We start from the raw sequence: 12532 nt of genomic DNA on the forward strand, positions 1-12532 counted from the left end.
GGAGGAAGCCATGAGCGATATCTGCCCCGAGGCTACGACACCTGCAGGAGACAATCCTGAGCTCAGAGAGTGGGTTTAATGAATTCACCCGTGCAGACGCCTCGCAGACTCTGTCTTTCCTTGGAGCCCTGGAGCTCCGGGACCCAGGGTTCTTCCCCTTTTCCCAGCTGGGAGATCACATCCGTTTTGGAAATCGGCAACCCTGTTCAAAGGGAAAGAAAACAAGTGAGACTGGGTGAATTCATGGGGCATTTGTAACCGGGAAAGTTCTACTGTTTTAACCCCGGGTTATTTCTAAACAGTAACATTCTGGGCCCAGCCCCCCAGGTAATCCAAGAGTATCTGTGCTCTGCTGAGAACACACACAGCCAGACACTCATCACGAAAGGGGGTTCCTAAAACTCAGAGACGGCATCTCTATGTCCCAGCCAGAGCGGGGAGTCACCCTGGGACTGCTTTATACTGACACAGAGAGGCCCCGTGGCAATGAGAGACTCACCAGGAAGCTGGGACCAGTGAGGATGGGCTGGTGGGTTTGGCGCAGTAAGGAACAGGGGCTTTCACTGAATGCAGCAGCTGAGGGCATGGGAGGCCAAGAAAGCCCCTTTTGAGGAATTAGGGAACATAGTGAGTCAGATGCAGTGGAAGGGATTCGGAAGATCCCCAAGTGTGTGGAGGAGGCTGGGGAATCAGTCACGATAAACTGGAGACTCATCTGCTGGGGATGACAGAGGAGAAAGACCTGGGTGTATTAGTCACTCAGAGGATGGATTATAAGACACCAATGTGAAAGGCAAAGGTAATCCTCGGCTATATCGGGGGAGGAACTGGTAATGAGCAGCTGAAAGTCAAGTGCATAAAGAAGCTGAAAATGGCTGAGCACTGAAAAAATTAGACGGCAAGAGATGGCAAATCTCCGTGATGATTGAACCTGGAGATCAACAAGACGAGCTCTCGTTGACCCTGTTAGCTGCTGCTGTCACAGCAGCCTGATTCAACAGGCGTTTTAGGCTTCAGAGCGGTGTTTGGGGCTATTGAGCCTGCCGGTTGCGTTGTGTGGGGGTGATCTGGGCGTAGGAGGGGCTGGGCTGGGAAATTGGTGTTGGTTTGGGAAGGAGGTGGACGGCCAGTGCTCGCTCGGGTGAGGGGCTACGCATGTTTGGAGTTATTATGGGTGTGCGGTGTGGATTGGTGTGAGTGGTGTGTGCTGCGGTGAGGGGCTCTCACATTTCGGCGCATTGCGGAGGCCGGCTGTGTAACTCTCTCACTGTTCGCCACAGTGCCGACTGCAAGCCTGGATAAAAAGAGGAGAATTCTTCGACCCGCTCATGGAGAACTTTGCTGTACGTACTTTGTGAACTACAGGAAACTGTGTGACAAAGCTCTGGCCTTGCCTCCGTGGGTCCCACGTTTCCTGGCGGGTTTCGCTAGCCTCAGAGGCTCACTGTGACCCTCCACGTAACCCTTCTCTCTCTAGAGACAAGGGTCACAGTCTACTGAGCCATTTTCATCATAAGCCAGCGAGGGAGGTGAGGAGAAGTTATCCTTCCTTGCACAGTCTCTGTTGTCTCCCAGTCTCAGTGATTAATCAGGGGGCAAAGGTGGCGGGCGGGGAGCCCGGGCCCACCCTCTACTCCGGGCTCCAGCCCAGGGACCCTAATAGTATCAGCTATGGTAGCTGACCTTTTAGAAACATGACCTGTACAATTCCCTGGGCTACTTCTCCCACAGCAGCCCTCACTTCCTCAAGCTCCACTTCACCCTTACCTAAGGGCCTCCTTCCTTGTGCCTGATATGGTGTGTACTACTCAGCCTCTCCAACAGCGCAACTTCCTCCCACAGCTCCTGACATGCACACCCACCTGACTGACTGGGAGGCTTTTAACTAGTTTCATCCAGCCCCTGATTGGCTTCAGGTGTCCCAATCAACCTAGCCTTCTCCCTGCCTTCTGGAAAGTTCTTAATTGGCCCCAGGTGTCTTAATTGACCTGGAGCAGCTTCCATTTCACTTATCCTGGTACCAGGGATTTGTTTAGCCTGGAGCTAATATATCTATCTCCCACTACTTTTCTATAGCCATCTGGCCTTGCCCCGTCACAGCTGACACAGCTTCCGCGAGAAATGAGAGAATACTTGGTGTCAGTGGGATGTGATGGACTGGGCGTGGGGAGGTGTTGTCTGAGGGGGCAACGATCTTATACTCAGCAGGATGAACCCATGACAGACGTGTAGGAATGACGCTGGGTAACATCACAACTGTCAAGGCTGAATCCCCACTCTGGCACTCCGAGTGCGGAAGCTGGGGGCCCGCAAGGATTCTAAAAATTCATACGGGCCTCTCCAGGCTGGTATTAAACTCCCAGGGTTACAGCTTCTCTCTGACCTTGGCTTGGTAAATGCTGCCACCACCCAAATGCAAAAAAAACCCTTTGATATAGCCGAGGATTACCTTTGCCTTTCAATGCAAATGAAAGGGTTCGAATGCAACCCTTTCAATGCAAATGAAATGCAAGGAGCACTTGGGAATTCCTCCCTGTGGGGTACCCACAAGCCCTTTCACCCCCCCCCCCCACTCCGGGGAAGAGCGGAGAAAGAAAACAAACAAAGGAAACCAGCTGTTGCCACCAGCTAATTAAACGACATGGGCACAAACCTCAGAGGACACAAAAACCCAAATCCTGTTCTTAAAAAAGGTAAATTTTATTCAAAACAAAAAGGAAGAAAATACACCTGAAACTTAGGCTTTTGCTAGATTTTAAAAGAGCAATTCCAAAAAAATCAAGCACCCAAAACAGCGTCCTTGGGGGTCCATCTTAAAGTTTACAAGCAAACAAAAGCATCTGGGGTTAGCACAGAGGAGTCCACAAGCCAAAATAAAGAAATAAACCTGATCGCATCTAGCTAAACATTCCTTATCCCAATGATTCCTTCTAGGTATGGAAGATCACTTTTCATACCTGCTTCAAACCTTACACAGCATCGCTGCTCCATGTCCTTGCAGCCCAGAGAGAACAACCGACAAAGGGAAAGTTTCTTTCCCCGTTTTAAAAAGTTCTAGCCTTCCCCTTGGCTCTTTTGGTCAGGTGCCCGCTTTCTTTTCTTTATCTGGGGGACTTTGGAAGCCATTGCGTGACAGACCAACAACCACCAGCCTGCAAACAAGACCTGTCAAGTGTACAGTAATCCAGATATCTGCCCCAGGTGTAGAACTGATCAATGAAATTGTTTTTAATTGTTCACTTTCTTAATAAAACTTCATAAGTAAAGTTTTATGAATGAAACAACATTCATTCATAAAACCAGGTACCCCGAGAACTGGCTAATTGAGTTTCACTTTCAATCCAATTGCTGCTTAAATCACGGAAACTTGCACTGTTTCAACATTGTAATGTCTGCTCCCTGTTTGTCATTCATTATATTTGTCTATATTGGAACGTCTGCTCCCTGTTTGCCATTCCTGACACGTGTCCATGTTGTAACTCAAACTCCATTTTAAAATGCTCACTTCATTTTTGCAAAACCCTGCTGTAATCTTATTAGTTTGCTGTGTGAATGAGGTACGTATGGGTGCTGGAATCAACCTCCAGCCCCAGCCGGCCCTGATGAAATAAAGTGTAAACACCAAGGGCTGAAGATGCAGACAACAGCCCTGACAAAGCAAGAAGAGCCCACCCTCAAAAGAAAAGGACAAAAGTACAATGGAAGGAAGATCAAAGCCAGGTCCCAGGCTGAAAGTCAGGTCTGCAATTGACGGGTGACCAGTCACACCGGCCCCAGAGGCAGCCGGACACAGCAAGACCTGTAGACTCTGGATTCAAACTAAAGCCTACAAAAAGGATGGATGAGATGGAAGACTTTGGCGGGTAACATTCTGCTGCCAACATGGAAGGGCATCGGTGCGTGCCCAACAGAGCCCCAGCCCTTCCTTGTGCCCGGCTTTCCTGGCCAGTTAGCCGCCACCAGCTACGAACCTAAGCCACGATCTCAAGCTACATTCAGGACTGGGAACTATCTAGCAGCTGTAGAAGTTTTGGTGTGTGTATATAGGTATTAGATATTAGTTATTGGTCTTAAATCAAATCGTGTTATTATAATAAACGTGACATCTTGTCTTGTCCCCTGAAATGATCCTGTCCAGTTTTGTCTGTGTAACACAGGAAATGCAGCAGATGACGGCGAAAAGGATATACTCCACCAGCAGTTCAGCAAGTGCCGGCTTGTGTGCCCAGCCATGACATTAAGTTAATGATAGGGGACTTCAATGCACAAATGGGCAACAACTCTACCTGCTGGGAAGCAGTTACGAATGGCGCTTGAATCTCCCTGGCACAAACAGCCTGTAGACAGGAGACAGTCTTTTTCAGCACAAGAGGATTCAGACACTCACAGGGAGATCAGCCCACAGTGCGACTGTCAATCGGAGAGAACATGTGGGTATATCCCAGGGTTGGGCATTTGCTCAGGGGGGTGCCTGAGTCAGCAGATGGGTTCTCAGAGCATTATCCTTTAGCGGCTACGTTACAACTGAAACTCAAACAGATGATGAAGAGAGACAAAAGGCGAGTTGGAGCGATAGAGGAGTGCCGGGTCCAAGAAAGACGGGGGAGGTTCCAGACTGCATTCAGCAACTGGGCCGGTGTTTTACAGGAGCAGGCTGATCAAAAGTCTGTAAGGCAGATGGTTGAACGGGAAAAAGGACAGTAGACAAGACGGCAGTGGGCCACCGAAGAGGCCAGAAGAAGGTGGAACGTGGGCATTGATTGACGAGGGGCCAAAAAGGAACCGTGCAAGAGGCAGACCTCAAAGGCGAACGTGAGGGAAAAGGGCAAAAGACGAAAGCTGAGAGGCACGCAAGACAGAAGTGCCTGGGTCCCGGTGAAAGCTGTGGAGGCAGAAGCAGCGGCAGAGAGGAGAGATTTCCAGCAGCTCTAATAAATAGTGGAAGATAGCTCAGGAAAAATCAGACCCCCAGAGGCGATGCCCATCAGCGACTCTCATGGACAGATAGTTAAAATGCACGAAGAACAAGTCAGATGATGAAAAGTGCAAGTCCATTCCAGATTAAACTGCCCGGAGCCAAAGATCATGCCCAGGTTTCAGAGAAAGGCCAGTGCTAAGTGGGCACTAGACGAGGGACCAGTAACACCCAAGAAGTGAAAGCAGGAACCACAGGGCTCCAACGGGAGAGAGCTCCCAGGGTGGACAGAATTCAAGAAGCGGTACTGAGTTCGAATTGAACAGCTAACCAAACTAACCAAATAAGGGTGAAGGAGAAAGTGCCCCATGACTGGAAACGTGGCGTCATTGTGACGGTGCCGAAAAGGGGGATCTTAGCGCACAAACTAGAGCGGTGTCAGGCTGTTATTAATCCTGGCTACCGTCCTGCTGGACTGAATTAAGGAGGGCGGGAAAGAAGCATTGTGAGCAGAGGGGCTGGGGTCCAGCCAGCCAGACCATTTGGGAACAGATGTTCGTTCCTCAGCTGTTCATCGAAAAAGCTGCGGCAGCATAGTCAACTTCAAGAAAGCGTTTGATGGGGTCCGCAGAGAGACCTTGAGGAACATAGACAAGCTGAGCTACGTAAGGAGGAGTTTATATGACGGATGTACAGCAGAACCTCAGAGCTACGAACACCTCGGGAAGGGAGGTTGTTTGTAACTCTGAACTAAACGCTAGGGACGTTGACTTAATACAGCTTTGTAACTTGACGGTGGAGAAGAAAATGACTGCTTTTCCCCCTTACTTTTTCAGTAGTTTATGTTTAACACGGCACAGTACTGTATTTGCTTTTTTTCTTTTTTGCTCGCTGCTGCTGCCTGATTGTGGACTTCCGGTTCCAAACGAGGTGTGTGGTGACCGGCCAGTTCGTAACTCAGGCGTTCGTAACTCTGAGATGAGCAGTGGGATTGGATGCAGGCTTTGGTGCATGGCTCCATATTGTGAGAGGGGTGAGATGAGGGGTGTGTCTCATCACCAATCCTCTTTCCATTCGCTAGAGAGTGGCTGATGAAGCCGGCAGCAGAAGGCATTATGGACTGTGTCCGATGGGTTGGCGCAGACGAGTTACACAACTTTGACTTTAGAGACTAATAAAGCTCACGAAAGCTCATGCTCAAACAAATTGGTTAGTCTCTAAGGTGCCACAAGTCCTCCTTTTCTTTTTGCGGATACAGACTAACACGGCTGCTCCTCTGAAACTTTGACTTTGCTGAGGACGTTGCTTTACTAAGTTTGACATGGAACAAAATGGTCAACCAGGGCAATCAAAAATTAGATTGCAAGTAAATGCTGGGAAAACCAAGATGGTGAAGGACGGAATCTGGACAACAGGTGCAAAGGGGCAGGTGACTGGCAAAGAAACCTAACCAGTAGAAGAGCTTTGCTCTCGGGGGAGTGTGGGGACATCTGAAGGTGTCTGCACTGGAGGTATTCGTGCAAGCTGAGGAAAAGCAAACGCCGCTTTTGGAAGGATTCGCAACATCTGGTCAAACAGAGGATCAGAGTCATAGAACCATAGGGCTAGAAGGGACCGCAAGGCTCATCTAGTCTAACCCCCTGCCAAGGCGCAGGATTTGTTGTGTCCAAGCCAGCCACGACAGATGCTGTCCAGCCTCCTTCTGTAAACCTCCGGTGAAGGAGCTCCCGGGGCCTCCCGAGGAGTCTGTTCAGCTGTCCTGCTGTCCTCACCGTTATCTGCTGAGCTGTCGTTTGAACCCGTCGCCTCTTGTCCTGCCCTCGGTGGCGAGAGAGAACAACTTTTCTACATCTCTTTTACAGCAGCCTTTCAAGTATTTGAAGACCGCTATCACATCCACCCTTAATCTCCTCTTTTCCAACCTAAATGTACCGAACCCCTTCGGCCTTTGCCCATCGGGCTTGCATTCCACCCCTTTGATCACCTTTGTCGCTCACCTCTGGATCCTTTCCACTTCCCCCACATCCTTTCTATACATGGGTGACCGAAGCTGGACACGGTGCTCCGGCTGAGACCGAACCCGCGCTGAGTAGAGCGGTACTATCATCTCCAGTGATCCACCGCAACTCCCGGATCCTTCTCAGAGCCCTCAGCGCCCCCCCGGCCCACTGTCCCATCTCCAGCCAGGGCCAGCGAAAGGAGATAAAAAGACCGCCCGGAATACACTGGGGGGGAAAAATCCCTTCCTGACCCCTGCACGGGGCCATCTGAAACCCTGAAGCATGAGATTCTTAGTAACTAACATAAGACATAAACCAGAAGTGAGCCCCAGGGCTTCTGAGCTCTGTCCCCCACAATCTCAAGCAGCCCGGTTAGACAATCACACGCAGACATTAGTCTGGCTCTTTCTTAACACTAAGTTGTTTGGCCCCCCACCTCCCACTCCTACTGGGAGCCAAGAAGGTGGGGCAGGTAGCTGGGACAGGTGCACTGCAGAGAAGATGGGATACATATAAGCAAATATTGAACTAGATACTTGAGGGAGGAAAGAGAAAGTGAAGAAGACTGAGGAAGAACTGGCAGAAGTCAGCGACAGAGGAAATTGAATAAGAACATTAGAACGGCCATACAGCGTCAGACCCATGGTCTATCTAGTCCAGTGTCCTGTCTGCCGACTGTGTCCAGAGCCAGGTGCTTCAGAGGGAATGAACAAAAACAGGGAATTCCTAGTGATCCATCCCCTGCTATCCAGTCCCAGCTTCTGGAAATTGGAGGTTTAGGGACACCCAGAGCATGGGGTTGTATCCTTGACCATCTTGGCTAATAGCCATTGATAAACGTATGCTCCATGAGTTTATCTAATTCTTCTTTGAACCCAGTTATATTTTTGGCCTTCACAACAGCCCCTGGCAAGGAGTTCCACAGGTTGACAGGGTGTTGGGGGAAGAAATACTTCCTTTGGTTTGTTTTAAACCTGCTGCCTATTCATTTCATTTGGTGATCCCTAGTTCTTGTGTTATGAGAAGGAGTAAATAACACTTCCTGATTTACTTTCTCCACACCAGTCCTCTTCAGTCTCTCTCTCGCTCCTGTTTCCTTCCGCCCTCAAGATGCAAAACTTGGTCACCACCCCATTCTTGGAGGCTCTTTCTCCCCATCACAGAACCAGCTCTGGCAGGGCCAGAAAGGCTGGATGCCAGTCAGGAAAATAAGCTTTATCCGCAACAAGTTATTGGACCCCATACAGGGTCAGTGGGAGAAATGTAAGGGCCTGGGTGAAGCCGGTCAGATTCGCTGATGGAATCATCCCTTTTGGCCTTAATCTTAATGATGACCGCAGCTCTGGGGTGTCCTCCCAGATACACGAGGAGCAGAGATGGGGGAGGAGGAAGGGCTCACTGTGCAGTCAATTTCCTGCCTGTCCTCAGCGCTTTCCCTGAGGTCTCTCTCAATCACCTGGACTCTCTGATCAGGAGTTCCTGTCAGCAGCGTCTGGGGCTAGTCCTAGCTGGCGACCGTCCCCACCTTGGCAGGGCTTAGAGGGAGCTTTAATGAAGGTCAGCACAGATCCGGCTGTTTCTCTGCAGGCAGCGTCAGGAATATATCAATGGGAACATGGGGCTTCCGTCTGATAAAAGATTGATACAAGCAAGCGTGCTCTTCTCTAAAACTACTATTTATTAGATATTAAACGCACACACACACATGCACGCAGTAGGTTTAGGACAACCCAGATAAAGTTAACCACAGTCTGAGATGGTTTTGAGTGATCACCAGCTGGGCTTCCAGGGGCCCTCTTTCCATCCAGCTGATGCGGGGTTTAGATGCCAGCTCCTTGCCCTAAGAAAAGCTCCCTCGGGCTTCTCCAAGGCGTTTACTTTCACCTAATCTTTTATGGCAAACTCTAACAAAGCACATAACCTAGAGACTCCTCTACTGGGTCACCAATTCTCCTAATTTCAACCAACTGCTCGTTATCTCAAAACACTTCTAGTATTTCTAGCCATAACAACAATACGTCAGGGGCACTTCGAACCCAGGTCGCTGTGTTCACTTCCATAACTTTCTGTCCCATCCTCCCATTCTGGTTAACAGACTGCAAGCCTGCCGCTGTCTGACCTTGTCTCACAAAGGCCTAAGATCATTCCTACCTAGGTGGTATTAGGGTTTCAGCCACAAAATCGCTGACAGCCGGGCTGTCACGTCCAGGGTATACGCAGGGCTGTCAAATTCCAGGGTAACAATCCTAGTGGATGATGATCGGGCCTTTACCACCTGGCACAACGGAGCTCTCTACAAGAAGGGTAAAGCTCATAAGAACGGCCAGATTGGGTCTTCTGACAGCGGCTGGTGCCAGGTGCTTCAGAGGGAATGAACAGAACAGGGCGATCATCGAGTGACCCATCCCTTGTCATCCAGTCCCAGCTTCTGGCAGCCAGAGGTTTAGGGACCTCTGGAGCAGGGGGTTGTATCGCTGACCATCTTGGTTAATAGCCATTGATGGACTCCTCCTCCATGAAATTATCTTTTTTTTTTTTTTTTTAACCCAGCTCATCTGTGCGGGAGACAGAGCTTTCTCTGAGGCTCTGGAATGGACTCTCCTAGGAACTAAGGACCATCTCACACCTCACCACCTTCCACTCTGAAGGCAAGGTGCATTTATTTTCTAAATGTTGTCTCCTCTAACGGCAAATATGTACCAAGGAGTCTATTTGGAACCACCACCAGAAAGCGACACAAGCAGACAGCCCTACCAAAACGAGCCACTCCGGTGCACAAGCTTCTCCCGCAGGGGAGAGGACAAGACAACCAAGAACAGCGTGAAACTGAAAGGAGAGTGAAAGGTATTCAATCAGGCTGATACAATTTCACGTACCATGGTGTTGTGTGCAGTACAAGGACCTAACAGAACAGAGATCCTGCACCTCAATCCCATGGCAATAACCAGAGACCTCTGATGGTAGGATCTAATGAAACCCTGGTCACTGGGGGGAGCCTCTTCCCACCTCTCCTGACCTCCACATCAGCACCACTTTAAAAAGGGAAAAGGAGGGGTTATGGGGCTGGATGTCTCTCGGACAGTGGGGAGGGGTGGGGCAGGAGGGACTAGGTCCGGAGGCCCCTTGCTGGAGGCTCCATGGCCCTGCATCACCCTGCCCCAGAAAAGAGCAGCGAGAAGTCCTCCGGGCAGCCTAGAGTGACTGCAGAGGCGTGGCCAATCAGAAGGGGTGATGGAGCGACCAATCCGGGGCCAGAAGGGCCCTATATAAGACAAGCAGCAAGGTCAGTGCGGGCAGGCGGATGCCAGGGGGACTGTGCGCAGAGCCTGGCCAGGCCAGCGAGGGTACTGAGATGGGCCCCACAGGTCTGGTTGAAGTGGCTAGGTGGGAGTGCAGCTTCTGGCATGGGGCAAACTCAGCCTGGCATTAATGGGTTCACCTTCTTTCTTCCCTGACTGCCTCTCGTAGGCTTTCCCCTGCTCACGATTCTGGGAAAACTTCCCTTTATATCTTCCTGCCAATCTCCCATGTGGTTCTTCTGGCTTGGCTTTTCGCGGCTGCGGCGTCCCCCCCTCGTTCTTGCTCATCCTCCCGTCTCGGCTGCTGGGATGCGGGGAGGAGGGTTGCTCCCTGTGCCGAGGAGAAAGGAAACCTTGGCAAGTTGGGAAGAAACCAGATTAAATGGTTGGATGGGAGAAAAAACAACAGGACTTGAACCCACCAAACTGTGCCCCAGAGGGGAAGAGAGGAGGGGACCAATTCTGCTTCCACCTCCCATCTGAAAACTCAGGGGGAAAGGAGGTCAGAGAGGGAGCTGCTGCCAGGTGTCAGTGAGGATGGATGGGAAGCCATGAGCCATATGGATAGCACCTCTGAGGGGGACAACCCTGAACTCCGAGAGCTCCCAGGGTCCCGGCTGTTTCCTGCAGGCCCTGAGATTTTTTTGGAGGGGGTTTAACTAATTTCTTACCTGCCCATGCCCTTCTCAGCATCTCCCTTTCCTCATAGCCCTGGAGATGCTTCGGGTGACCCCTAGCCCTTGTGAGTGCAAAGGGGGGTAAATAACACTCCCTCATTCATTTTCTCCACATGACTCATGGTTTTATAGATCTCGATCATATGCCCCCCTCAGTTGTCTCCCTTCTGAGGTGACCATTTCCGGTTCTTTTAATCTCCCCTCGCGCAGGCGTTTTCCGTACCCCTAATCACATTTGTTGCCCTTCGCTGTTCTTTTTCCAGTTCCGATGCATCTTTGTGGAGGTGGGCCAGGCTGTATTCAAGCTCATTTCTAAGCAGGGAAATCCTGGGGACAGCTCCTCTGGTGCTCCATATTTAATTATCTGCATCTCATCGTCCAAGGGACACCTAAACCACCTCTCTGTCCCAGAATGTAGCGACTCCAACCAGAGGGGGAACTTCCCTGGGTCACCATCTTACTGACAGAAGGGACCAGTGAAAATGAGACAATCCAAGGGAAGCCAGGGGTCAGGGAGCGTGAGCAAGTGGGATTCAGCCTAGTAATGCATGGTAAGGGGGTCAGCAGTATCTCAGGGGGGATTAGATGGCAGGAAAGCACCTTGTGGGAAATCAGAGAATCTAATGAGTCAGGTGCAGTGGGAGGGAGTGTCAAAATCCCCCAGCCCTAGGGACAAGGCAAGGGAATTAGCCCCGATAATTCAGGAGCAACAGAATCTACGAGTGCTCGATGCCCAGAGGTCACCCAAATGGGACAGGGAGGAGGGCGAGGCCGCTCGTTGCGGTTCGTCCGGGGCAAGGCACTCATCCTGGGGGCGAGAGTTAACAGTGGAACAGGGGTGTCCTGCCTTTCAGGGGAGCGCCTGTGCACTGGGCTAAAGAGGGATTCTCCTGCTGTCTGTGGCCCAATTAATACTGAATTTATTCCATTCGTTAATTCAAGTGGCATGACGCCAACAAGGAAGATTGAGAGCCCCTCACACCTGGAGTCAAGCAGGGAAGCCATTAGGCTCCTGGAGAGGGGTTCCCGTCTACGGATCACACGCAAGGGGCGGGGAGGGATAGCTCAGTGGTTTGCGCATTGGCCTGCTAAACCCAGGGTTGTAAGTTCAATCCTTGAGGGGGCCATTTAGGGATCTGGGCTGAAAATTGGGGATTGGTCCTGCTTTGAGCAGGGGGTTGGACTAGATGACCTCATGAGGTCCCTTCCAACCCTGATCTTCTATGAGTCTATGACCGGTGATGGGGAAATTCAGGGGTAAGGGGAAATCCCTGGCCCCTTCCATGCCCTGTTGCTGGCAGAGAAGGGCCACCCCGTCTCCACCCCAGAAGCAGCTGTGTCTCAGGACTCCCCCAAACAGCCCCCACTAACCCCCTGCCCATTTGGGGGAATGATTCAGGACAATTCCCCACAGTCGCTGCATATCAAATGGGTGGGGGAATCCCCCCACATCAGAGATGATTTGAAATTGACATTTTGAGAACTGGGGAGAGAAATGGGGCAAACTCAGAGAAGGGGAAGCGAGAAAAGGTAGATAGTTTGAGAGAAAAGGGGGGAAGCTACATGGATTTTATACACATTTTAGTTAGGGGGGATAGGGGCAAAACTGGGGGAGAATTTTGTCAGTATTAGAGAGAGAGA

The 12532-nt window shown here is 50.7% G+C and overlaps 1 protein-coding gene across 1 annotated transcript in view; it reads right to left on the reverse strand.

Annotated features, from left to right (window-relative positions):
* LOC125628615 (uncharacterized) overlaps window positions 1–12532 on the reverse strand; it is a 33468-nt gene that overhangs the window by 3098 nt on the left and 17838 nt on the right. Inside the window, exons 3-4 of the mRNA XM_075124028.1 lie at window positions 10355–10545; window positions 89–202 (exon numbers count right to left, since the gene is read on the reverse strand). Of these exons, the coding sequence (XP_074980129.1) occupies window positions 89–202; window positions 10355–10502 (262 nt within the window). The 5' untranslated portion in view covers window positions 10503–10545. The remainder of the gene's footprint in view (window positions 1–88; window positions 203–10354; window positions 10546–12532) is intronic.

This window comes from Caretta caretta, chromosome 28 (assembly GCF_965140235.1).
Source record: "Caretta caretta isolate rCarCar2 chromosome 28, rCarCar1.hap1, whole genome shotgun sequence".
Taxonomy (NCBI): Eukaryota; Metazoa; Chordata; order Testudines; family Cheloniidae; genus Caretta; species Caretta caretta.